The 27,580-nt window shown below is 41.9% G+C and overlaps 1 protein-coding gene across 1 annotated transcript; it reads left to right on the top strand.

The window, feature by feature from the left end:
• The first annotated feature begins 1,395 nt into the window (after positions 1–1,395).
• Positions 1,396–27,355, top strand: TXLNB (taxilin beta). The gene is made up of 9 exons (XM_054397819.1): positions 1,396–1,798; positions 3,984–4,075; positions 5,093–5,263; positions 11,817–12,011; positions 14,202–14,321; positions 19,280–19,354; positions 23,600–23,692; positions 25,335–25,430; positions 26,507–27,355. The coding sequence occupies exons 1-9, from the start codon at positions 1,396–1,398 to the stop codon at positions 27,353–27,355; spliced, it is 2,094 nt and encodes a 697-aa protein (XP_054253794.1).
• Positions 27,356–27,580: the final 225 nt, after the last annotated feature.

Raw genomic sequence — 27,580 nt, 5'->3', positions numbered from 1 at the left:
ATTTTGAATGCTGTATAAATGTAGACACCATAGAAAGTATACATTATGGCAAACCGAGCAGGGAACTAAATACTTCTCTGTGTTTTCAAAGCAAGTTGTCTTTCAAAAATAATAAGCAAGCAACCACCTCAGGTGCTGGAACAGAATGAGAAAGCAAACTTCCTCCTCTCTTCGTTCCCCACTGGCACCATTAATAATCATATCATTAAAGGGAGGAACAAAAATTAGCCTGAAAAAGAGAAAGAGAAGGGACTCGTGGCTCAGAGTATTGTAGTGAAAGCAGTCGTGGGGCTAGTTGAAGGGTGAGACCTGGTTGTGCACCCGGACACCTCATGAGGGCAGTGCAGCAGTAACAGCAGCTCTGCCAACACTCTGGCAAGGAAAAAGCCTCTTCCACACTGAGTTTTCCATCTGCACCTAATCAGACATGCTATTTTTGCTGGCCAACAGCTCGTAGGAGCTGGGAGCAGATGTCTGGGACGTTCTCACTGGCACTTTCATCACCAGGTCCTGGGTAAGCTGGCACAGTCTCCAGAGGAACACAGGCAAGTCAGGAGCTCTAGATTCTCCTGGCTGAGTGCAGTCACTCAAAGACGTTGGAAAAGAAAAGCTTCTTCTTTGCAAATTGGGAACAAATTAACTCAAATTTGCCTCAGAAAACACCACAGATTATCAACCCACATTAGGCCTGGTCAGTTTTGCTTTGCTCTGGTTTATTCTGTATTTTGTACTTTGTCAAACAAGCTGTCAGCAGCATGCAGCAAGTACAAGAGTGGTTTTTAGCTGTTTATCTTATTCTTTGCTGCTGTTGTGACAGCATGAAACCAAGTCTCTTGTAGATCAAGAACCACGCTGGGCTCTCTAAAAGCAGAGCACAAATTTTGGTGCGCCCGTTTCATTTAAAATGTCACTTTTTCATGGTTATTGACTTAGGATGTGCCAACAGGGGAGAAATCGGAAATGAAACTGAGGCATCTCTTAAATGAAGCTGCCCATATCAGTAGTCAGATTGTCAGGTAAACAGATCAAGAAGAGTGATTGTTTTGTAAATAGTGTGTTCAGGGAACGAAATGGTATCAATTTCTTGGGCGTCATTTCATGTGTTATCTCACTAGCAATGGGAATAAGAGGCTTTGATTTTTAAGTACTGGGTCTGGGCAGGCTTTTCCTTTTGGAAAATGTATAATTTGCTTTCCTCCCTGCAGCCAAATCACCTTGGTTGTTCATTTTAGTGTGACGTATTTATCAAGCCAGAGCCGACTGATGAGCTGCCATCTCAAATTCCACACAAAATCACTTCACATGCTGGCCAAGTTTTTGGAACAGTTAGAAGACAAATTTTGTGTACTTTTAAATTAACCCTCCATTTGTTTGCTGTCAGGTACTGCACCAAGCATGGAGAATGACCAGTCTCCCACTTCAGCTGGACAGGACATGCAGGGGCAGAGTGGGGACAAATCTGCCCCCGGCTCCCAGCCCACTGTCGCAGCCCCCATGGAGCAGCCAAGTGCCCAGCCCGAAGCAGCTGTGTGTGACATCTCAGAAGAGCTGAGCCGGCAGCTGGAGGACATTATTAAAACCTATGGGTCTGCCACGAGCCTGGTGGAGAAGGAAAGTGCTACTACAGGAATCAACAGACCTGATAAGGGAGAGCCAGGCAGCATGGAGGATGCAGAGTATGAAGATGCAAATGAAGAGACTGAGAAAGAGAAGCTGGCTCCTGGGGATGCTTCCAGAGTGAAGGAGCCCAGTGGCAGCAAGGAGCAAAAGCTGGAGAAGAAAATCCTGAAAGGGCTAGGCAAGTACTTATGCATTTACACAGCTCTTCTGCAAACATAACTAAAATTTCTGTTGTCCTTGCTCTTTCCCATGTTAAGCCTCTGCCATGAGTGATAGGGACCTCTAGTTATTACTGAAAATTACAGTGGAACTTTTCTCTAATAACTGTTTCAGTAATTACCCATCAGTAATTACCCATTACTACATGTAAAAAGGCAAAAATCATAGGATGATATCACATCATTCTGACGTCCTATTAGGTCACCCAAACTAGTTAGCCAAAGCTGTAACACAAAATTGCTTCTTAGACCAAAGGAAACCTGGCCTCTCCTTTGTGCAACAGTGCAACCAGCAACATGACAAGAGGACACAGTCTCAGGCCGTGCAAGGGGAAGTTTAGGCTTGATCTTAGAAAGAAGTTCTTCACAGAAAGAGTGATTGCCCATTGGAATGGGCTGGGAGGTGGTGGGGTCAACGCCCCTGGAGGTGTTTAAGAAGAGACTGGATGAGGCACTTAGTGCCATGGTCTAGCTGATTAGTTAGGGTTGGTTAATCGGTTGGACTTGATGATCCTGGTGGGCTCTTCTAACCTGGTTGATTCTGTGATTTTTGCCTACCCATGCATCCTTTGCTATGACTTTTCACTGGTCATAACAATGCTGATGGTGCTATATGTGGCATGGCATTCTGTAGAACAAACTCACTGTCATGTCCAGGTTATTTTTCACCTATCCAATCCCTGGACTCGTCACGGACTGTATGAAATAAACCAATATGCTTATTGTCTCTGAGCACAGCGCTTAGAGAGCACCTTGGTCACGACAGGGCTCGGTTGGCTGAGCTAGAAGGAAGTCTCGGCGAGCTTTTGTGAAATATGTTGCTTCTTCTGGGCTGCCACTAGAGAGCAATGTAGTTACATCCCAATCTAGCAAACGTGTAATTTATTTCCCTTTCTGTTTTTTACTCCCGCCGTCCTTCATGCCTCTCCTTTGCATGACAACTGAAACCCAACCCTCGACCAAGCCTATAGAAAAATTAATGCAGGATGTTCTTATAGAAAAGGAACTAAGCACAGGACAGAGCAGGGATTTTCTTCTCAAAATTTCTTCAACATCCAGGAGAAAAAGTTCCTCAGTATCTATTGCCTTGGCTTTGGTATAGCCATTGGTACCTCTCCAAGATCAGAAAAAACACTACCAAAGTACAGTTCTCCAACTGTACTTGCAATAATTTTCACTCCAGGGTTTGATTTTATCTCTCTTCAACTTATTTATACAGGTGCTGTACAGAGAACTGAGTGTGAAATTGTGGATTTTCTCCATAGGCAATACTGGACCGCATTAGACTTGAAGCAGAAAAAGTACAGCCTAAAGCAGAAATCAAATTTGCTCTCACAGCCTTGGGAAAGAGAAGCATTTGGAAGTGCACAGCTGAGCCCCTGGCTCCACAGCCATCCTTATCTCCAGAGGCATTTTGTATTTGAAGAACAAGCAGTGTTCAAGCTCCAGCTCATACTCGTGGCTGGAATGAATGCAAAGCATCAGAAGAGAAGCAATTCATAAATGGCTATGCAGTGATTTAGCTATGTATGCCCAGATAGTTATTAGACTGTCTGCCAGCCCTACTCTCTTCACCAAGTCAGGGAACTGATTTACACCACAATCAAGTAGCCCAAAAGTGGCTGGCAGTACCTGCTGCTCTCTGATTGTTTCCATCCACACCATAGTCTCTGTACTTAATATAATCTTCCTTATGTCTTGTGGGGGTTGAGCAGCACAGGAGCTGAGTACACCAGCTTTGTTTGGGTTTCACCTGCAAAGAGATCTAGTTTCTGAGCCTTTAGGGTCTAGGCCCTTTCCATCCTGTTTCAGTTAAGTGTGCCATACATATGACCCAGTCATGCTGTAAAACCACTAAATGAAAATCAAATTATAGAGGACAAAAGTGTTTCACAGCCAATGTTTTTGCTAGAAAACAGCATATTAATGAGGTCTGAAATGGAAGAAAATGCAAGCATTTTTGTTCTTATGGGAAGAAGGAAAACCCATCAATTAATAGTAAAAATTATTCCCTTCCTTCTAAAATGCCTCATTTCTCCCTGAAATTTTGCAGATCCATGCATCAAACTACTATCTGCTACAAACTACCACTACCATCAAATCTCTGCTGCTTTTTTTTTTTTTTTTTTTTTTTGTCTTTTTAAGGGAAGGAAGCCACCCTACTGATGCAAAGCTTGAACAAACTGAACACTCCAGAGGAGAAGCTGGACCTGCTATTTAAGAAGTATGCTGAGCTGGTTAGTAGAGCACTGGTTCTTTTCTGTGCACACTGTCTATATAGGAAGTTATAAAGACCATATGCCATGCAGCATGGTCAAACCTCATGAAGTAGTGTCTGTGAATCCATAAGTATATCCCAAAATGATTGTCAGGGTCAAATAATCAATTATGCATGAGAAGTAGGGGAAAACAAAAAAAAAAGGTAAAAACTGAGGGAGAAAAGCCAGATTCTGGGTTAAAAAGTTGATGAGGCAAAATATTTGTACTTAAAGGTGAATCTACCAAACTGATCCATACCAGGAACTAGTGTCTAGGCTGCAGCCTTCACCTCCTAGAAGGAGTATTGCATACCTCTGTATATGGGTATTGCTTTAAATAATGTATTTGTAGTTTAATCAAAATTAAAATAACACAGGGCTTAGTTGAAAATGTTAGGAAGCAGCAAATGGAGGACCGAGCCTGATCAGGCTGAATGCTTTGGGGAGCACTTTCCTATTATTCCTGTTAGATTAATGTCCATCATTAGCAATGCCCCTACACAGGTGGCATCCCTGGTCTCCAGCATCTCTTTTGCTGTTGTTTTTTCCAGCAGGTTCCTGGGTATCTAGGAAGCCTCTTCTTTTTCAGGAATCTTCAAAACAGAATGAACAACTATTGTGTTATCTCATGATCTAGAGAAATCTCACTGCATAAAGCACTACCCACTGCTCCAGTTCCTAACGTTGAAGCAAAAATGAAAACCTCACAGCTGCCCTGCAAAGGAATTCAAACCAAAGAAGGAAGAGCTGAAATAGTGTGACAAAAGTATTAAAAATTATGTTCACCCTCCCACGCTGCAGCACACTTGGGACTGTTGCAGCAAGCAGGCTTGGGAATCTCTCCAAGTCGCACACTCCTCTCCCTTTAGCACTCACATAGCAAATGTTTCCTAAGAGGTTGACAAAGTGTGAAGACTTTCCCAATACTAAAATAGCTCATTTTCTTTACTTTCCTGCCCATCTTTTTTTCATTTTTATCCCCTGTTCCTCACCCAGCTTGAAGAGCATCGTGCTGAGCAGAAAAAGCTCAAATACCTGCAGAAAAGGCAGGCCCAGATCACCAAGGAGAAGGACCAGCTGCAGAGTGAACACAGCAGAGCCATCCTTGCCCGCAGCAAGCTTGAGAGCCTGTGCCGGGAGCTCCAGAGGCACAACAAAAACCTGAAGGTGAGTGGTGGCCTTACCAAGGTACCTGGCAGTGGGGGAAGAAGATGCTGTCTTGCTCTAGTACCAAATCAAAGAGATGTTCACATCTGCACATGCAATCTATCACACACACACACACACATATATATAGGCTCTAATCTCGAGGCCCATTTACACCAAGACCCCTTTATTTCTCATTAGGAAATTTCCAAGAACTCTTGGATATTGAGTTTTCCCACATTATCTGTAAGTCCTCTTTGCACTCTCAGGGAGCCCAGTGCAGAGCAGACCAGTGGTACTCACAGACCAGGTCCCTGAGACTGCAGGTGCTAACAGATGTGCATGGACAGAACTATAGGACTGCTAGCTTTGCTTCAGCAGCCTCTGGAAAGCTAGTGGGTGTTTTCATGGAATCTGAGCACTTGGGCATTTTCAAGTGATCTGTGAGAGTTAGTGAATCACGACATTTGCCTTAGGACATCAATCCTCAAAACAGGAAGAATACCAATGTGGAAGTCATTTGGATTATGAGAATCAATTCAAAAAGGAAATTTTAAAGGAGTGTCAGGAGGTTAGTATCTATATACCATGTCTGCCTAGTGCTTGGTGCATCATGCCTTTTAAATGTGAAATTTATAATATGATTAGGCTTCTTGAAAAATTTTAGGTTCAAGAAGCATATTTCTGTTGTGATTTTCCTTTTCCTTTGAGTTCATGTTAGTGATGATGATGTTATTATCATGCAAAAAGCCTCTGCTTTGATCTATTCAAAATCCTTCTTTACGTATATGTATGTATAGAATTACACATATGAATTGTCAGCAGCAAGAATTTTACCTGATATAACCTCTATTAGCTGTAATGGATTTTCCTTCATTTCCATCAGCTCAGGAGTGTCCTTCAGGGTCTAGACCTGACTTCCATTGTACATTAGTAAGAACATAGCTGGGAGCAGAAACAGCCACAGGTACATTCAAACAGTGTGCTAGCAAAAAGACAAAAGCAGTTTGACAGATCATGGGAAAACTAGAAGCAAAGTTGTGTGTGCTCTGTTGTAATACTGCAGAACAGGTAGTGCCAATAAAATATGTGCCTATCATTCACACCAGACTTTGAGCTATACCTCGGTATTGAGCCACACTGATTTACCAGGCTGTCTTTGGGCAAAACCTTCGAATAGAAATATGAGCCAGTTTTGAAGTGATTTAAGAGTTAGGTGTACAGTGCTTTGCATAGACTTGCCTGAGATTTCTAAAATACACAAATCATATCCGTGGAACAAATCAGTGGAAACTGGGGTATAGAGAAAAACTAATTATGTTTGTAAAGCACATTTGGAACAGGCTTTGTTGAATTCCTCACACAGTTTCCCAGCTAACATATGCTTGCTAATCTCACTACTGGAAAGCATGATTCTTCCTTTCCCTATGCATATAAATACTTCATTACACATTTCATCTTTACATTTAAGAAAGTGTCTTTCCAGTATCTTTCCAGTCATTGAACTGTTTTATTTTGGGACTAGATCCTTTAAGTAAACTTACCAATTTCTGAATGATTTCTGATTTTTAAATGAGAAAGAGCCTGGAGAAAGAGTCAGGAAAGGTACCTGAGCTGATCTTGTAGTAGGAAGAAGTGTTCAAATTCTGGCCACTTCTTTCTATGGATTTGGAGACCTTTTGAAAAATCCAGAATACTTGCTTTCCTCTGGTTCCTGTGCTTTCGGATTAAAAAAAAAAATCCCTAAAGTTAAATAAAACAGTAAGACAACATACACTTGCAGAATGAATCAGGATTAAGTTAATAAACAAAGGCATTTAATATCTTCATCCAGTTTTGTTTCTCTAAGATTTTTAACATAATTCTTGCAATATTTTCCTTTAAGCTTTAGCTCCTGGAGGTCTGTGAATGTGCAGAGTCTTATCTTCTGTTTATTTAAATGAGTGCAATTTTGATTCACTTATGACTGTTCTGAGAGAACCCAAAGCAGGAGAATCCATCAGTGTTATTTTTCAAATCTCCTGCTTAAGTAGTTTTTATTTTGGTTTTGGCAGGGCAGAGGAGCTGATTCATAACTTTTTCAGCACTTGGGATGAACACATCTGATTATGTTCCAAAACAGTGGAAAATAAAAACTGTAGGAGATTGTGTCATTTCAGTAGCAAAGGGGAACCTTAGCCTGTCCAGATCATGAAGTAACTCTGACTTGCCATGTGGTACATTATATGCACATCACGTCATGTAAATATCATCTTTGCTCATCTGGTGTGTGGAATTCCCATTAGCTGGAGATTGGTGTAGCCAAGTGGTGATGCATATGCAATATGGAGCTGTGCTGAAAATCCACAGGACAGATGAGAGAAGAAAAATTTCTGATTACTATTAGATACCATCCTCAGTATCTGGCTTTCCAACAGTCCAGCAATTCAGATTATTTCCTTGCAGCTACACTTCACAGCAGAAAAAAAGGCATTTAGTTCTCCCTCCAAGAAATGCATTCGCACTGCAACAGAGAGTAGCTGTGCTAAGACAAACAATTAATTTCTCTGCATGCTGTTCATGTTCTGCTAATTATCTGACAGTTTGGTGGCTACTTAGCATCTTACAGTGATATGAACATCTTAGGTCCCTTGTCCTTCCTGCTACCAGGCATTAAGCAATGACTTTCATCAAATGTCACAAAAGTTACTGGCTTTGAGTTTGGGCTCCTTATGGGCCCATCTCCACAGTGGCTCATACTGCAGTGTTTAGGAATGAAGGTGGTTCACTGAAAATGAGGAGTGATGTCTTACCTGATAAGACTTCATCAGACCAACAGTCTTCTTGAGTTGCCCCGGTGAGGCATGAGGACTAGAGATGATCCTGCACTTCCCTTTGCAAATTATCTCACATTCTAGTGATAAATCCTAAACTGCAAAATATCCTTGTCTTAATTTTGAAGGCTTTACTCAACGTGTTTTATGATTTTTAACAGTTAAACACAAGAGTGACAGCAGTTTTGCAGTAGGACACAAGAAAATATCTTTGATGGGGTAGATGCAGTTTAGGGACATGGTTTAGTGGTGGATGTGGCAATATTAGGTTAACAGCTGGACTTGACAACCTTGGAGGTGTTTTACAACGTTCATGACTCTGTGATTCTACACGGAGAACAAAGATTAAGAAAGGGCAGAGGAAATGGAGCTTTAGTCTTCCACAACTGGAAATCTAAAAAAATTTACAATGCTTTATTTTTCCTACCGAAAGGGAGCACTTAATTTGAACATAGTAAAAGAATAAGCACAGAGTGAAGTGGCTGACAAGGCCAAGTGTGTTTTGCATGCTATGATGCTGACAACTCAATCACCCTCTGCTCTACTTCCTACAACCAGGCAAGCCAGGAACTCTGGACTCCACACAACTAACTACTCCAGCTGCAACAGCAGTACAAAAAACAGAAGTCAGTCTTTGATTTTGGGGAACACTTAGGAATCTTACTGTACGCTATGGGGTCTTAAGATGGGAAGGACTAAGGAACCTATTGGGAAAAATATTTTCCCAGGTTATGGAGCCAGGTATAAGAAAAGAGTTAGGGTTCTAGCCTTTTGATGATAAAACATGGTTGATGCCAGTGATTTGGAGATTGACAGACTGCCTGCCCAGGTGAGATAGGTAAAGGGGAGTTGACCCCACAGCCCCAGAATAAAGCTGGCAGAGACATAGGGCTTTACTGATGGCACCATGAGTCTCCAGCCCCATCCCTGGCTCCGTTGCAGGTGCAGCCTCAACCATATGCTTTTAAAGCTTGTGAAGACCCACCATGCTTCCCATGGTATTACCAGTAGCACCTAGAAGCCTCCAAGATTAAAACTGTACTTCCCTAGGGTCTGGGCACCAGCCTAGCATCAGCTGGGCATTGGCAGCACTGCAGCCAGCTACATGGCATGCAGAGCACTGAGGCACAGAGGGATTTGTGCTTTGGTGCAGGGAAGAGGTAATGCCTGCAGGTTTTTGCATAGTGCTGTAGAGACACAATCACCTTTCTGCTCACCCAGCTCCTCTCACCCACACCCACCCTTAATCTGTAACTGGGATCTCAAGGATTTAACAAATCCCTGCCATTTTATGAGTGATTCTGAGGAGTTCTCTGGGACCCACCCCAGCGCCCTGGCAGCAAATAGCCTCCTCAAATACCTTTTTTCTCTGAAGCAGAAAGGTCAATAGAAATACAGTGCCTGCAATTAAATGTTTTCTGGCTCACTGTCCTTAACCATGAATCTTTGTATTGTCTCTGTGCTCTGTATAATTATTCTACCTCAGATGATAGACGGAGGAAGAGCAGGAAATAAAATCCTCTGAGTAACACATGATATTGGGTTGTTGGGGTTTTTTTGTTGTTTTTTTTTCTTTTTCATTTGCATGATTGCCACTCTCAAGATGTCTCATTTCACCTTGCAACAGAACTTTTCCGTGTGACATGCCCACAATCCATCATTTTTTTGTTTTATGCTCATCTGAATTTATTGCTCCAGAGAGCTTTCAATCACAGCAGTGATGTGTTATAGCACCATTGGTACACTGATACAATAAAGAGTTTTTCAGGAAGGATGTTTGGAAGCCATAGAAATAGGTCTCCAACATGCACTCTGACTTCCGAAAGTGAAAGCACCTGGTCACTCTTTTCCTTGCTCAGGGTTGCACCTATACAATGGAGGACTAAGAGGCATGAGTAGTTTCTTTAGAAACTGACTTGACTGAAACTACCGAGGAATTCAAGTTAAATTTGGCAAAGTTTTGAACAACAATAAAAAGGATCACCTTTTTTGCAAACATTCCCTCTTAAAAACAAACAAAAAAAGGTTTCATTTTGGAAATGCTAAAGCAGTGAATTTGAAACACCTTCAGAGTAGCATTTTTACCTCTACTTTGGAATAACATTTCTTCTTCAATATTGTAGTAAAAAGAGTTTAACAAAAACTAACTACAAGCAGCAAGCAGCTCAATTTCTGGGCAAGCAAAATGTTGCAGGCTATCTCAAAATCATTCTCAACAATTGAAAAAAAAAATAACAAAACAACCCAAAACCAATGTAATTAGAGACCTTCTCTTTTATCTTGATGCAAATTTTTCATGTGCCCATTTTCCAACCCAAATGTTGAACCAGCACCCCTCCCAAGTAATTTGCCCAGCTCCAACTGTAATTCTTTGTTCCCCTTCAGAGTCCTCATGGGCTCGTACTTTGGTTCGCTCTGTGAGTACACACACGTGTTCACGTGTAAACTGCAGAGCACATCAGTGCTGCATGGTGGTTTCTGTGCACTACAGTACTGTTGGCACTAATGGCTTCCAATACCTTCCTCTCCTCAATCAAGACATTGTCATCTCTGTCACTCCCCACTCAGCAAAAGAACAGACCTTGAGCAGTGGTTGTGCAAGATCAGGCTCATGTTGTGCATGTTAAGTAGAAATTGGGTCGTTTGGTATTCATCTTACTTTAAGAGTAGAACCTGTATCAACACCTTCTGTGTCACATTTCTGATATAAATTATACCTCATTAGAGTCAGCTAAGGCTTTATTCAAGTATATTCATAGAAAATATCCATATGCAGAGTTATCAGAGATTTTTATGTAAATTACTATGTTAGCTGAAAAAGGTTTCAGCTATTAGGCTATGCCATTTGTATGCCACGGAGTAGGTTCTTAACATAGTTCTTGCGTGGTTTGTAACTAAAGCAGATATGGTCCTAGCCAGAGCACAGCAGAATTACATGCCCCAGAATGGCAGACTGCCCTGGAAGCAAAGAAGTAGGGAATAAAAATAGTTCATATTTCTGAATCTAAAGCAATGACTCTGGATTTTTTTTCTGCATGGTGTTTTATATAAACAAATCCAAAGCAGAATTTCAATAACTGGGAAAAAAAAAAAAAAAAAAGCCTTAAATCCATTAATCCTTCTCCAGGCAAAATTCAGATTCTTTGCTTTGATTCTGTAAGAAACGGCCTACAAGCCTTCCTTGATTTCAGTACATAATAAGTGAGCTTGAATGTTGGTGTCAGTTAAAAATTTAGGGAAGGAAAATCGAGGAATTGAGAAGGATTTTGTAGAAAGTGATGGGTTTATGTAAAAAACTGAAAATCCCAACCCCCATAAACTCCATATGAGGTTTTCTAGTTAAAGGAGACATTTTAAAGGGTGGGTTTTTTAAAGTCAATCAAAAAGAATTTAATAAAAGAGCTTTTTACTACTTCCACTAAATATCTTCTTCCAAAGCAAAAGCTGTGCTGCCGTATCATGAATCAAGACACGCATGTATGTTGCTTGCTTTGATCTGAAGCTCTGCTCTACATCCATCTTTATAAATGCAAATTCTTAGTTTCCGAATTTTTTTTCAAGGCTGCTGTGTAATTTGCTCTGTAAATTTAGAATCATGTCTAATGCTCAAGCAGATGAAAGCAACAAAATCTCCAAAGAGGAATGCAAACATGTATAATCCTTCAAAAGAAAGCCTTATGCTACTCTGAAACAGTATCTTTCTGGAACTTCTTATTACGCATCTTAGTTATATGCCTGCGTTCTCTCCCATTTAACAACAGGAGGAAACAATTCAGCGGGCACGGGAGGAAGATGAGAAGAGGAAAGAAATAACTAATCATTTCCAGGGCACACTGAGTGAAATCCAGGCTCAGATCGAGCAGCAAAGTGAGAGGAACATGAAGCTTTGCCAGGAGAACACAGAGCTGGCAGAGAAGCTGAAAAGCATCATTGACCAGTATGAACTGCGAGAAGAGGTGAGATCACCACCCTGGCTGCCCATGGGGACAGGCAGCAAACCCAGCTTCCTTGCGGGGAAGCAGAAAGCCTTGCCCTCCCTGCTGGCTGTCATATCAGTGTCACATGGAGGAAGTGAAGGTAGCCCCTGCCACACTTAGCTCTCTGAACAGGATTTAGCATGCAGCAAGCCTGCCAGGCTCCTGCAAGGAGCTGTGTGGGCCAGCACCCTGCTTGTGGCATCCACACAGCCTTGCTGCTGTGGGAAGAGGGGCAAAAGCACTCAAGCAGCAAGTTGTGTGAGCTGCCTGATAAGCTGTGCCCCAGCCCACTTATAGCTCTCCCACAAATCCATGGGGACCTCGCCCAGCACCTCTTTCCTAATTTCTGTCAAGTCCCCACTGAGCATCAACCAAAGTCTCATCTTTTTGGACAACCTGCTCTGCTGGGTGATGCCAAGTACACTTTTGTTTCCTCCAGACACAGGTTGCTGAGAAGGGCTCTAGTGTAAAGGCTTTGACCCTTCCCCAAAAGCAGAAAATTAAAAAGACAGATAGAGGCCCTATCCTGTAGAACAGATTCCTCCTTGCAGGCACAATGTTCACCATAAGCTCTAGATAATAGACAGATGGGAAATTACTCCTTCTTTGATACTAAAAAACCCCTCCAATAAAATACCAAACTACCTTTTTATTTTATTTTATGGCAAATGCTAACCAATACCATGAGTCTTTTTATTGTTTCTAAATACATTTACTGTGAGCCTCAGTGCAGCCAGACATTATCATACTGAATAAAACGTAAGTAATCTGTCCTTACAATCTGGAATGCCCAACACAATACATGCATTTCCAAATCTGTTGCATCATGTATGAAGTCTTATGATGAATGAGGCAAATGCTCATTCCTGTCTTGTGGTTTCAATGAGAACAAAATGTAAAGCAGGGGGATGCACTCAGAATATTTGCTCCAGTTAAGTTTATCTAAATGAAGCAAGAGTGAAGATATCTATCAGCGACATTTACTTCCTGAAGGTCACCGTGGATCCAGATGTTTTACAGGCCAAGAGGAGGCCCCTGGTTCATCTGATCTGATCTTCTCCACATCCCCATTCATGTGCCAGACCCAGGCCCTCCAAGCCTGTGCTGTGCATGTGCAGCCAGAACACAAGAGATGTCCAGGGCTTGTATTTACAGAGAGGACAGCATGAGCTGTTTGCATGCTCTCAAGCACTGCAGGCGCAATGTGTCTTTATGCATTTACCCACACAGTGGCTTAGAGCAACTAGCCACTTAGTAGCTCTAAAAAGGCATGTCCCTTGCGTATATATTCTTGATGAGCAATTATTTGGTCTTTAGTTCTGTTGGATTATATTCATGACTTCACAGAATCACAGAATTATTGAGGCTGGAATAGATCTCTGGGGTCTGCAGAATAAATCTTATGAGGAACGACTGAGGGAGCTGGGGCTATTTGGGAGCTTGGGCTATTTAGTTTGGAGAAGAGGAGGCTGAGGGGAGACCTCATTGCTCTCTACAACTACCTGAAAGGACATTGTGGAGAGGCTGGTGCTGGTCTCCTCTCACAGGTAATTAGTGATAGAAAAAGAGGGAATGGCCTCAAGCCATGACTGGGTAGGTTTAGACCGGACATTAGGAAGAAGTTTTTCACGGAAAGAGTGGTCAGGCATTGGAATGGGCTGCCCAGGGAGGTGGTTGAGTTGCCATCCCTGGATGTGTTTAAAGGTGGTTTGGATGTGGTGCTTGGGGATATGGTTTAGGGGTGAGCTATGTAGAGTAGGGTTATCGGTTGGACTTGGTGATCCTGAGGGTCTTTTCCAACCTGAATGTTCCTGTGATTCTGTGATTCTGCGTTGAAGTCCAGCCTATGACCTAAAAACCATATCGACTAGACCATGTCACTATGTCAATCATCAAACTGGCAAAGATGCTAAGGCTTTTTTAATTTTTTTTTCTACAACAGATCAAAATAGATAACGTAAACAGGTTTCCCTTCCCCTGAAAAGTCTGGCACAGTATGTTCTTATCAGTGCTGTAGTTTTTTCAGTAATTGCAATTGCTTGAGAGTCTTCCTGTTTTGCAATATTTTTGTCTTAGGAGGGTTCCAGTAGGTAGCTGTACATGCATGAGCATGAAGGTCTGTGTACATAATTAAGCCTGCACATTCAGCAGATTTTTTTTTTCTTACAGCACCTTGATAAAATATTTAAGCACAGAGAACTTCAACAGAAGCTGGTGGATGCCAAGTTGGAGCAGTCTCGGGAACTGATGAAGGAAGCTGAGGAGCGACATCAGAAAGAAAAGGAATACGTACATAGCCTTCTAATCTGTCTTTTGTCTAACTTTAGGCCAAAATGAGCTCTGTATGCTATTTCACTAATATATTTGTTCTCTGATATTTCATATACCATCTTCCCACATGAGCACATTTAAACAATCAGAGTGGAGAACAAGGACATGAGATGGAAGTGAGATAGTTGAAGGCCAGTGTTTCCTCTGAGCCTCCTAAGATGTCTTTCAGTGGGTCTGGTTTTGCCATTTGAGGTCTCAGGAGCTGTTTGCTATAACATACCCTTCTCTTTTGTAGAGGTTCCCCTCCCAACATTGCCAGTGCCTCTTCCAGGCAGTAAGAGTCTGGGTACATTTAGCAGCTTCCCTACCTGGTAGAGAGAACACCTCTAGCAGGAAGACATGGAAGAGCAGCTCCAGGCTGGATGTTCTCTGAAGGCATGACCAGGATGAGAGGAGGTCACCTCTCCCTGGCCTCACACATATTGCAGCTCCATCAGACCAAAATTGATTTTCTCATGATGCTTGGGGTTTTCACATCCATCTTAATATCTACAATATCAACATTGGCACCTTGTCCCTCTTCTCACTGGTTGCAGCAGCTGAGACTCCTCAAGGAGTGCAACCGGCTCCTGTCATCTAGAAGAAAGCTTTGCTTCTCACCAGTTTCCCAGCTAACTCCATAGCAGCATGAGAGAGCTCTAATGAGACAACATTTATCTTCTCCTGTACTTGGAAAGAGATACATTAGCACCAGCATGGCGAAAAGATAAAATATGGATGAAAATGCAGGCTCTGCGCCCTGTGTATAGGCAGAGCACAAGGGAAACACAACAAACACCTCTTACCAAATGTCGTCCTTAAGAGCATTTATCCTTTCTCTGCACTGATCTTGCATCTGGGACAGCCATTCCTGCTCAGCTTTAATCCCAGCTGAAGACTGAGGGGGAAGAGGAGCTGGAGCTTCTCTGAATGCATATCTGCATGTCACTGCATGGCAATTTGTAGTCCAGCTGAGTCCTCCCTATCATTGTAGGGCCTGTGCAAAGCCAGACCTCAAAATTTCATTCATAGCAGTTGATGCTTGGCAGACTGAAACCTCAGGTAACACTTCCAAGAAGTCCTTTACAATGACAAAGCACATTTGGGCTCACTTTACTGCAGGCACTGGGAGTTTTGCTACCAAGTACCAGATTTCAGATACTGGGGTTAAAAAAACAAACATTAAAGAGAGGACATTGGCTCTGTGGAGGAAAGTGATATATACAGCCTTATATCGATGACCTTTCTTGCTGTGCCTCACAGAACATGAGTTTTGGGGCTGCCTGTTACTTGTGACTATCCTGGTTTCTAGCCAAACCTTAGTTTTGCATTTTATCCAGAACTCATATGCATAGGTTTGTTATTTTTTTCTTTTGAAGCAGTGAAAGGAAGTGGGAAGGGAAGGGAAGTGGGAGATTTTCTTTCTGGCTTTTCCATAAGCATGACTTAGTACCTATAAAATAACAGGTTCGAAAATGAGCTACAAAGCCTTTAAGTAGTGGGTGTATAATGATATGCAGCATGTACAAAGAATATTCTTCACACTGTCCAAACTAATGCCTAAAAACCTTGCCTTTGAGACAGGCTGGTGATGTATGGCTATACCTCAGAGCAAGGTAGATTTAGGGTGACTGGCCAAAAGCCACGAAAGGAGGCATGATTAGCATGTCATGATTCAGCACAGGTAGCCCAGCACCCAGAGAGCTGGCCTACACTTGTCTCCCACCTCAATCCTATTACTGAGTGCTTAGTCCTACCCACCTAGCTATTGTGCTAGTGTCTGTGGGAGTAATGTGTATATATGTATGTATGAAATCAAAGTGAGTTTGATGGAATCCTCTTCTTTAGCTCTATCTTCCTCCAGCTCAGTAATGTGCAAAGTCAGAGCCTTACTGCATCTCAGCATCCCCTCATTTGAGGGAAAGGCTTTCAGAACTATATATGAATTCTCTCCATACCATTTGTTTACATCCCCGTGCATGACTTTCACTGCAGGATTTTGAAAATGTCTTTAAATGAATTTTCAAAAATTTGTTATTATTCTTCTATTTGATTACTTCTTGAAGGCTCACCTTAATGTCTTCCTAATGCAGTTCTTCTGTGTAAAAATCTTTACCCCCACACAAAACTTCTTTACCTCAGACAAAGAGAGATGTCCCCTCCTGCAGTCTCTGTACATCACATCTCAATAGGCAGGTCACCTCCTTGCTTGCACAATTCCCTTAACATGTGCAACTAAGAATTCTGATTCTCTATATAAGGAGCAATGGTGCATACTGTGTGGCCTTTCCAAAGAGTCAACTTTACTTAAAGATTCAATTATCTTTGCATAGCTGGTCAGTGTTACTTGGATTTCCTGCCTATATCAGACGTTTTTAGTACTTGTAATACAAACTTTGATGTGCACTTAATTGCAATTTAAACCCTTTGTGGCTTTCAAGTATATGACTGGATGGTATTGATCAGTTTTCTACATAATTGGAATTTGCAGTTTCTGGCAGCAAAAAAAAGAAGCTTAATTTTCATTAAGCCAGTCCCTAGATCCATGTCATTAATTGGGAATGTACCTTCTGTGGACTGCTGGGGTTTTTTTCAGTCCTGAGCATGATGTGACTGTCTGAGCCTCCAGCAGCTATCACAGCTCTAATAATACAGCATAACACCACCACACTTCAGTGAAGTGATGCTTTGTAAACACCACATGCAATATTTATTCGTTTCTTTATACTTCAGCCTCCTTGTTACCACTTCATAGCCTATTAATAAATGTGTCAGTTCTCCTGATTCATTTCTCCCAGCTTGGTGTTTGCAGATGACCTCAGGCTGCGTATGAGCACCTGCCAATTTAAGCAAGCCTCTCTGTGGCTTGCTTCCATTACAGAAGAGTTTATTAACTCTTGGATTTTCACTAGCTGCTGAAGCTATGTGGGTGAATAGGAGAGAAGAGGGACTTCATTAACAGGCAAAAGAATCAACATTTCTTTGTCTTCCCTGTGCATCTCTTGAGCTCTGGAGAAGTATGGTGCAGGAGGTGGGAGCTTTACATTATCCCAGACACACTGGGTATGAAAGTGACTCTAGCTGAGATGTAAGCAATACAAGATAAAAGTCCAGTTCTTGGAAGTAACTACTGGCCTAGAGGCTAGTTAGCTCTGAAGTTTTTCAAAACACTTTTCATTAAATCATTCAAAGCAGACACCCTTAAAAAAAATAAGAATCTCAAATACAAACAAGTAGATATTAAAAACCCAGATTTCATTCAGACTTTTTAAAAAGTGTAATTGTTTTTGTGTGTGTAAAACATATCCCTCTCCAAGAAAAGAAATGCATGAAGTGAGGCTCATTTAAGTTAGGCTTGCTCGTACCATATCTTTTTACTTGTTATGCTATTTGAAATTCTAGTCAACAAGATCTAAATTCAAGAATTTGACTTATTGAACCAAATAGGAAATTAAATTCTTAAAAGAAATATTAAGAGGCAGATAGAAATGTGGTATTTCTGCATGCAATGCATACTTGAGCTATAAAACATTCCTATCTACAAAGTAGTAGACAGTAATAAATTCAGAGGGTCACAATCAAAAGGCCAGAATGATGGAAGAAATATTTCTCTAGAGCTAGTGTATATTTATATATAATAGGCACAAGAAGCCTAATTCAGATAGTCTTTATGCCGCAGATAGCTAGACACAAGGAGGGAATTCATTATGTTGTTAAGTCAGCATTTGCAAGGTACATCCTCAGATCTTTTGGCAGGTGGCATTCACGTGGCTTACATCTGTTATTTTCAACAAAATTATTAGAATAAAAGCTTTTAATAGGGATCAAACAATTTTTGCATGTAGTTCTATCACCTTTCACTTCCAATGTGAGAGTAGCATCTACTGACTTACACGGTACTTCTATTTTTAGTGTATTTTCAGAGCCCAGCTGCACCATTTTAGACAGAAGAAAGTCTTGTGGCAAACTAACTTGTTTAAATCTTATTTCTCATGGTATCATTAGCATTCTTTTTCTAAAATACATGTGGCCTAATCAGTAAAATGCTTTATAAATGTTTGGGAGGCAATAGGCACATCTCTTTAACGCTTCAGTAGATGTTCCCCACTTTCAGATTAAACAATTGCTAGAATATGACTATGTACTTTGGAAATGCTGACATAGAAGTGCAGCCTGGAAAGGTCTATATACACCTCATTCCCACAATTCATTCAGCTTCAATCAATTCTCATCTGCAGCCTGCACATGAGAGTTTCCTTTTGCCAAATGCCTTGAAGCAGGGCATCACATCTTCCCAGGAGCAGCCAAAGATGAAGCTGCAGTCAAGTTCTTCCTGAACTGGTTCCTTGATCTAAATGAGGTGTTTATCACCCTGAGCTGGGACTCTCCACTGATGGCACATCAATGCAAATGGAGCCCCAAGATAAGAGACACTAGTAAACGTATGACATTTACTATGCATTCCCTTTCTGAAGGTCTGCAGAGTTTTTGAGGCATATCTGACTGTGACCATACCTGTATGCTAAGTCCAGAGCATTAATGCAAAAGGGAGTTTGCCATTCACTGGAGAGCAGGAATGCAGCCAGAGTTGTGCTGAAATGAATGTGCCAGGAAGTATCCACTGTCTAGAAGTCTGGTGAAGATAGGGTTAAATACCACACTCTTTAGAGCCCACTGTACTGCAGACTTTATTCTGAGTAGGTGTTGAACTCCTATTCAAATATGTCTATGGAAACCAAATGCTCTGTCCCATGTCCCATGTCTCAGGGAAGCACTAAATACTCTGTCTTGGCTAATTCCTCTAACTACCTTCATCTGAAAGCCACATCACTCCTCATCAAGGTAGAGCTGGCTTAAGCATAGGTAGCTGGAGGACAAGGATTTCCAACTGATAAGCTAGGGACCTAACAATTTTCTCTCTGTTGCCCAAAACACAGCTCCTGAACCAAGCTGCTGAATGGAAGCTCCAGGCCAAAATGTTAAAGGAGCAAGAGACTGTCCTACAGGCACAGGTGACGTAGGAGAGGTGATTGCATGGTGTGCCTTTGTTTCCCAGTTTTTAACCCATGCGGCACATTCCAGGTAAAGTATCCAAACTACTTTCTATGTATTCCTTCCAACCCCATTCTACATCTCATAGACTGTTGCAAAGAAAACAGGTTATTTTCAAGCCAGCCATAAGGTAATGTCCATACTACAAATCATGAGGGTTTAGTCTGGAGAAGGGAAGGCTCTGGGGAGACCTTGTTGGAACCTTTCAATATTTAAAGGGGCTTATAATAAAGATGGAGAGAGACTTTTTACCAGGGCCTGTAGTGATAAGAGAAGGGGTAATGTTTTTAAACTAAAAGAGGGTAGATTTATATTAGATATAAGGAAGATATTATTTACTATGAGGTGGTGAGACACGGGAACAGGTTGTCCAGGGAAGTTGTGGATGCCCTATCCCTGCAAGTATTCAAGGTCAGGATGGACAGAGCTTTGAGTGACCTGATCTAGTGAAAGCTGTCCTTGCCTAAGGTGAGGGGGTTGTACTAAATGATCTTTAAAGGACCTTTCCAAGCCAAACCATTTTATGGTGTTAGGAGTATTTGCAGTACTTAGTCACACAAAGGTGTGTGTGCCTTGGCTTGGTTATTCACTTTAACTACATTCAGGCAGCTCCCTAATCCAGCAAGGTACTGGAGTACATATGTATCATTAAATGTGTCTTCCAAACTGGAGCTGTTCATGTGCTTTTCTGGTCTAGGGTGCGAAAGCAGCATTTTCATTAATTTTAGCAGGAATTCTGCCTGAGAAGGGCTTATACAAAGGATTTCAGTGAACGATTCAGTAAAATAAAAATACCTGCTAAAACTACGCTAAGAGTAAGGCTGGAGTGAAATGCACTAAATCCAAGAAACAAGCAGTATATACTACACTTCTAGAGCAATGCTATAATCGACCTTGAATATGAATAACATGCTGGACTTCCACATCAAAAAAAGACTGCACCCAGATTTTCCCAGGCTTATAGAAATAGTCATGTAGGTTTATCTTTGATGTGTCTGTGAGAAAGATCCCTCTCAGCAGAGCTTTGGGGTGGGTGGGGTAGAGTAGTGGTGTCAGTCTTTAAGCCCCTTTGCAGTTGCCCATCTCCTCACCTGTCAGGAAGCCCCCTCCTAGCCCTTGCTCACAGTTAATCATACTGGCTAAGTTGCTCAAGCTCTGCTCTTGCAAGTTGTCTAATTCCTACTTCTTGAGCATCCAAGAAAGGTTAGCATTAAACTGATAACCTGGAAACATGTCAAGAGGGATATTGGTCCTTTACATGTTTTTCAAAGGCTAAGATAAGCTGGTAACACGCTGAAGGTTATCACATAAACTGCTGTTGTCACCAGTTTGACAGATTCTGCAATCAAACCTTGAAGGCCTCCAGCTGACTCTCTCCCAACTGCAAACCTGCTCCCAATTTTCTCTGAGTGGTTTTAATTAAACTTTTATGTTTAACTAGAAAGAGTTTTGTATGCTGCCAGAACTCTGTAGCCAGTTTAATGAAACTGAAGGTATTGATAAAAGCTAGAATACATTAAGCATACATTTGAAACTGTAAAACTGTTTTTAGGAAAATCCAGTAAAACAAGTCTGCAAAGACATTGACAATATGCATGCCCCTTGCAGACTTGTGTGGAAAAAACCTAAGTGATTCCCCTCCTGAAATGAAACATGCAGCTAGGTGTTGTGCTCAAGTGTGAGAGCTCTGTCATTTACACAGCAGTCTCCATTTGGAATTAGTAGGAACGAGAACATTATTATCAACTTCATAATAATTTCCACTATGGCAGCACTGAAGGGTCTCCCTCGTGAACCATTGTCAAAGGTGTTGTTCAAGCACAGAACAGAAAGAGCATAAAACATTCCTTGATGCAAACAGTGCAAAACAACAAATAGATATTAAGAGATGAACAGCTGTATGGTAGTGATGAGAAGATACTGGTCAATAAGATAAGACAAAGCTGTAATATAGCCCTCACTGCCTGCTAATAGTGAGGAAGTGACACCCTGCTTCCTTCCATCTGAAGGATTAACCTCCCATGCCTTCACCCAGCTTGGCATGGAAGGGCTGCAGCCAGTGCCATACTCACAGCTACTGAGACCCTACTAGTTAGCTTAAACTTAGCTTGGGCACATCCATACTACGCTGCCAGTTATGGCCACGAGGAGAGGCATCATAGCATCTAGCCAGAATGTATGTGAAACATAACAAAATGATATCTGATTTCAAAATCAGAACTAAACCCACCCCACTATTAGCAACATTAGCTAAATCTTTTCCTCAGTAACTGAAGAGCAGCATCAAGGCAGGGTGTGTTGGCCAGCACCCCACAAAAGAAAAGCTCCCAGCTAATAATTTGGTCATCTCTGCACTGGTGTGGAGAGGGCAGCTCACCTCCAGCCAGATGCCTGGATACTATAAGCTGTGCTTTAACTTCTCATTGCTCTGCACCCACCTTGCCTCAGCCATTGTAGATGACACCAAATCCCTTTTTCTAGCAAGTGCTGTCAGTCTGGACAGATAAAATATTCAATCAATCAAACACTGCTAGGGGTGCTTTGGCACCAGAAGGAAGTGGGTGAGTTTGATCTGACCTTCTTCTTCAAAGAGGAGATAATTGTGCTTTATCTCTATAGCATCCTGCAGGATTCTGGAGCTCTGAAAGTGCTGGATCTAGTAAAACAAAAACAAAACAAAACAAAACAAAACAAACAAACAAAAACTGCAAACAACAAAACTAAAACTAAAACAAAACACATGAAACAAAACTCCCACAAACCCACAACCAAAACAGAAAAAGTAGAAGACATTAAAATCTTACAGAAAAACTAACACCAGATATTTAAAGCTTTTTTTTTTTCCAAAAACATCCACAGATTTTAGATATACAAATATGATTTACTGACAAAACACAGGTGAACTTTCAATGGGTACCAGGTCTAAACTGATAGCAAAATGTGGAGCCCTAATAGTCTCAAATGGTGGCACATTGCATCAGATCTTTCTGTCGCTTTGCTTCATGAAGTGAAGTGAAACTGGCAGAAGAGGTTGGCAGGGGATTATTTTATCTGCCTTTGCTGGCCTTGCCCATAGCAGCAGTCCCAAGCAGGCTACAAAAAAAAAACTGACAAGATGCCCTCTCAGCTTGTTCAAGCCATGGTGCCAGAGATGCAGCTTGAAGAAATCCAGTGCAGAATTACAGCAATTTGAAGTGAAAGGTGGGACTATCCCATATGACAGATAACATAGGAAGGGAGCAGCAACACTCCAATGGTGGAATCCAGTGAAGTGCATCAGGTGCTGTCTGGTGCAACTCCTGGCCACAGCCTGAGCCAGCACTTGAGGATTGGAAGGATGGAACAGGGTAAGCTGTGGCAGCAGCATGATGGAGCCTCTTCCCAGCTTGCTTGGACATCAGAAGCAGTGTAGTCAGGGTAGCATCTGGCTCCAAACGTGGCTTGTTGGTTAATCAAGAAGGAATGTAAAAAGATGGGCAGCCAGACCGTACTAAGTGACCCTCCAAAAGCCTGCCAGAGCTTACATCTTCAGGTTAAAGTTGGAGTTTGGTGATGTCTGCATGGTAAAGCAGGGCTTATTACTGAAGCATAGCTTTGAACCACATGGGCTCTCACCTCCTTGAGCTAATCCTGCTGTCTGGCCCATCAGTAGACAGACCAGCTCAGGTTATTCCCTGCCCATGGAGATGGCCTGGGGATCACATTATCGTTTTTCACTCTGTAGGTCATCCTAGATGGTCTTTCCTATAGATGTCAGCCACAGTTGTACACAGAAAAGTATACAGGGCTTGTAAGGAAAGGCAGAGACTGGAAATCTTACAGGCTTTAATGCTGTCCTCTTGAAGTCTCCACACAGTTATCAAGGTAAACGTTTTCAGAAACCTCTACTTCTAGGGAATTCTTTTACTCATGGGCACCCTGTGTAGAGACAACATAGCTGCAACATTCAGGAGGATCCAAAATTTGCAGGTCTTTCTAAAATCATAGGCTTGGGTCTTTTCCATGTTTTTCCATGTTTGCCTTTCTGCAGGAGAGGAATCACAACATTTTGCAACCTTAAAAAGATGGAGAATTTCAGTTCCCTGATGTTTGTGCCTCATGGTCTCCAAACAGGAGCTGATTTCCATGTCCAAACACAATACTTATTATCTTCTACCAACTAGCCTGGAGACTCTGAAATCACTGTGGTTTTTCTCTTAATGCAGATCACTCTGTACTCAGAAAGGTTTGAAGAATTTCAGAAAACTTTAACCAAAAGCAATGAAGTGTTTGCCACATTCAAACAGGAGATGGAGAAAGTGAGTAGCAGGTCATACCCAAACTCTGTATTTGAGACTTCCCTTTTGTATTTTCACACGACTCACTGCAATCATTTTATTGGGATGGGACCATTTGTGCACATTTTGGAGAACAATCTCATCAACATCCAAATAAGATCTGTGACATACTCAGCCGTGGCTGACACCAGCATAGACTTCAGCACTGCAAGCTGGACATTTCCTTTTCCCTTTAAGCTAAAATCAAAACTGACTGGAAGAATAATCAATGTACCCAAACCCAATGTGGTGGTCACATGCAGGCCCCTCAGAGACACCAAAGGGGTAGTCCTGAGCTGCATTTCCCAGCCCATGTCTCCAGCAGTGCCTACAGCCTCCTGGGTGACTGAAAATGACACAGAAAGGTTGGCTCAGGCTACATGGTCTTTCCACTGGAGTGTGTAGGCAGAGATGAAACCCAACAACACCTTCCTACCACGGAGCCCAAGTGATTGTTTCCTTGCAGCTGGGGTACTGAAAGGGAATCAAAACCAAATACATTCAGATATTGTACCTACTTAATAAATAATGTTCTGCTCTGCTACCCAGGCCCAAAACCCTGATTCAGGCATCCTCCGATGATCTTCACAGAGAACTCAGTTTGCAGAAAACCAAAGGGAAAGATGGTGTTATTGGGCAAGTGGTGTGGTTGGGAGGTAGTATAGAGGTGACTAATCCAAAGGGAACTTCCTTGGCATTGCTGGCTCAGAAGGTACAAGCCCTTCTTTAACTTCCCAGCAATCTAACACTGTGGTCTGGTGAAGAGTCAATCAGAATAATGCTGCCCTTTTTTTTTTGCCTTTTGGTTTTGTGATCATTTGTGCTCTGGAGCTAGCTACTACACTTTTAACCACATGTGGTGGGTTGAAATTATCCCCCAACAGAAAATTGCCAGACCGGCTCAGTTGAAAGCAAATGAAGCTATGTTTACAAGTACAACTACAATCTAGAAATATGAAATGCAATGAATATGTACAAAGTATACAATACTTACATATATTTACAATTTATGAACAACACAAGGACCCCTGGACAAAACCAGGGGGTTACCAACAGCTTCCTCCTCTTCCCCACCTTCCACCCTGTACATGGGACAAAAGAAGAAAGGAGAAAAGCAGAGAGTAGCTTATTAGTACTTAGCCACAACAAAGAATGCAGCTAAGGTCAGCAACAGCCAAGCAAAAGCACCAGCTAGTGTCTGCTAGAGTGAAGAAACCAAAAAGAGGAAACAGTTAGTTTACACAACTAACTTTATGTTAAATATCAGACCAATGGAGTTATTTAGACCTTATCATTATTTTCCCTTTTACATCCAATGATAATTTATTTACATCCTACCACTTTTCTACTCAATCTGTGAAAAATTTTCCTAGGCATGGCCTAAAACTGCCACACCACATAATCAACTGGTCCTACTTTAGGACTACAGATCAGAGGCTGAAACTTATGTGGCAGCTACTTAAAACTAAATCAATCCCTTAACATTAAGTTATTACTTAGCACAATCACTACAGCTACTGGTAGCAGAGTTATGAGCACGAAGACCTGAATAAAAGGGCTGCCCTAATTTCATCTGCAGCATGGAATTCCTGTTGTGATTCAGTTTTTCCTCCTGCTTATATAGATGACAAAGAAAATGAAGAAATTGGAGAAGGATACTGCTACATGGAAATCCAGATTTGAGAACTGTAACAGAGCATTACTGGACATGATTGAAGAGGTGAGCAGATTTTTTCTTCTCAGGATGCACCTATTTCTCCACATAAAGCTTTAACCAGGAGGTGAGAAGACCCAAACCCACCAGAATTCAATGAAATATTTGTTCTTTTTTCCCAAGCTACCTTGAAAATTAGATGCCTTAATTAAAGAAAAAAAAATCTCAACTGCTGTGGCTTTTAGATTGTGCAGAGATATCGTCCACAAGAAACTGAATTATGTAACTGAATTTTAAGCGCTCTAAAAATGTGTGATTGCTAATGCTGTCACATAGAAGCAAATTGGCATTAGTTCACTTCACACTACTTTCTTTCTGCATTAGAACATCCACCCAGGGAATTAATGTGCTCTAGCTAATGAACTTTAAATTCACATCTTTTGTTAACTTCCTGTGTAGGCAAACTCTTAAGAGCCAAAGGCAAGTACTGTGGCTCACCATAGTTTCAAACACACTGTCACGGGGGCATTGCAGAGAAAATGCATAAGCATGTTGGAACTCATTCAAATAAGGTAAGAGGGTCCTGAAGTTTCACCCCAAACTTACACTGACCTTGGAGCAGGTCTTTTTGGTTAGCTTTGTAGCTCTGTGCTATTGCTGTTTCTACAGGTTTTTGTATCACTGGGTGTAGAAGCAAGGAAATGTTCCAATTCAGGTTGCTCTCACAGAACCTAGAATCAAAACATAAAACAATACAGTACAGCTTGTTTCCCCCCAAATTCACACCCAAGCCCACCAGAAGTCTGGCTAGGCTTTTGGATCGTTATCTACATGGATATTCACTATGTTTTTCCATCTCTACAGATCATCAGCAGGTATTCCTGCAAGTATTTTTGAGTGAAATTGGTCTGAATCTGTATAGATAATGCTAATATGCTGCATTAACAGAGGTGAATTTCCTCTTGGAGCTTCAGTACAGAAGACCATAGTTATTGCAGAGCAGTAGGTTACAAGCCAGCTACCTGGTAGAGGCCTGCGAGGGCTGCCTAGATCTCAATTTTTTCCTAATTGACAGTTCCACTAATGAATACTGCATGCATCAAAACTCAGTCTGAACCTTTGTCTGGTATCTTTTACCATAGAAAGCCATGAGGACCAAGGAATATGAGTGTTTTGTGCTGAAAATCCAGAGGCTAGAGAACCTTTGCCGGGCTTTGCAGGAAGAGAGGAATGAATTGTACCAAAAAATAAAGCAAGCACAGTTCCCTGAAGAAGTGAATGGAAATGGCATCTTAGAAGAAGATGATGCTGATGCAAGCCCTTCCTCTTCTGAGCAGGAAAGCATTGAGCTGCATGCTAGTGATGAGACCATGCTGAAGGAACTGGCTGAAGCTTTCAGAGTGTCCCACAAGGCAGAGGAGTCCCTCCCAAGCAACAGAAGTAATCCAGAGACCTGTGATGCTCAAACATGTAATGCTGCCCTGGAGTCAGAGCTCCCCTCTCCTCTCACCCCACAGGCAGAGGCCAGGAATCACTGTGAGCAGCCCAGCACAAGCACACCAACACTCACTGAACATGTGCCAGGACCCACTGAGAGCACGCCAGTCCCCACTGAAGATATGACAACACCTACTGAGAATGTGCCAAAGCCCACCCAAAGCATGCTTGAACTCCCAGAAAGGGTGACAACACCCCTAGAAAGTGTGCCAGTACCTCCCAAGAGCATGCCAGTGCCAAAACCTATTGAAAGTATGCCAGTGCCAAAACCTATTGAAACCATGCCAATGCCAAAGCCTGTCGAAACCATGCCAGCAACCCCTGAAAACGTGCCAATACCCACACAAAACATGTCCACTTTCCTTGGGAATATGCCAGTACCCACGAAAAACCCACCAAAAGCTGCAGAATATGTGGATGACCCAGCAGAGCAGTCTGTACAAGGTCAGTCCACAGAGCAAACAGGGGTCACAGATATGGAAGCACTGGATTGAAGACACTGGTGTTTCCAGGCTTGTCTTCTACAAACCACAGCTCTACTTTTTCCTCTAAATAGATACCTTTTGGGGGGTTTGGTTGTTTTCATTAAAAAAAAAAAAAAGTGGGTGCTAAAACACACTCACACATTTCTAGGCAATTGTGATGCACTTCCCTTTGCTACACTCTCCACTAATAATGCATTTGCAAATTTTGCTGTCCTTCATCTGCTTGAAGCATGG

Source organism: Indicator indicator, chromosome 2 (genome assembly GCF_027791375.1).
Source record: "Indicator indicator isolate 239-I01 chromosome 2, UM_Iind_1.1, whole genome shotgun sequence".
Lineage (NCBI taxonomy): Eukaryota > Metazoa > Chordata > Aves > Piciformes > Indicatoridae > Indicator > Indicator indicator.
This window is presented reverse-complemented; position numbering and strand designations above follow the sequence as displayed.

Excerpts from the sequence above, each read along its gene's own strand:
- TXLNB (XM_054397819.1), top strand. The coding sequence starts at position 1,396 with ATGGAGAATGACCAGTCTCCCACTTCAGCTGGACAGGACATGCAGGGG. Across the intron at positions 23,693-25,334 it reads TCAAACAGGAGATGGAGAAA|ATGACAAAGAAAATGAAGAA; the intron begins GTGAGTAGCAGG and ends CTGCTTATATAG. Across the intron at positions 25,431-26,506 it reads TACTGGACATGATTGAAGAG|AAAGCCATGAGGACCAAGGA; the intron begins GTGAGCAGATTT and ends CTTTTACCATAG.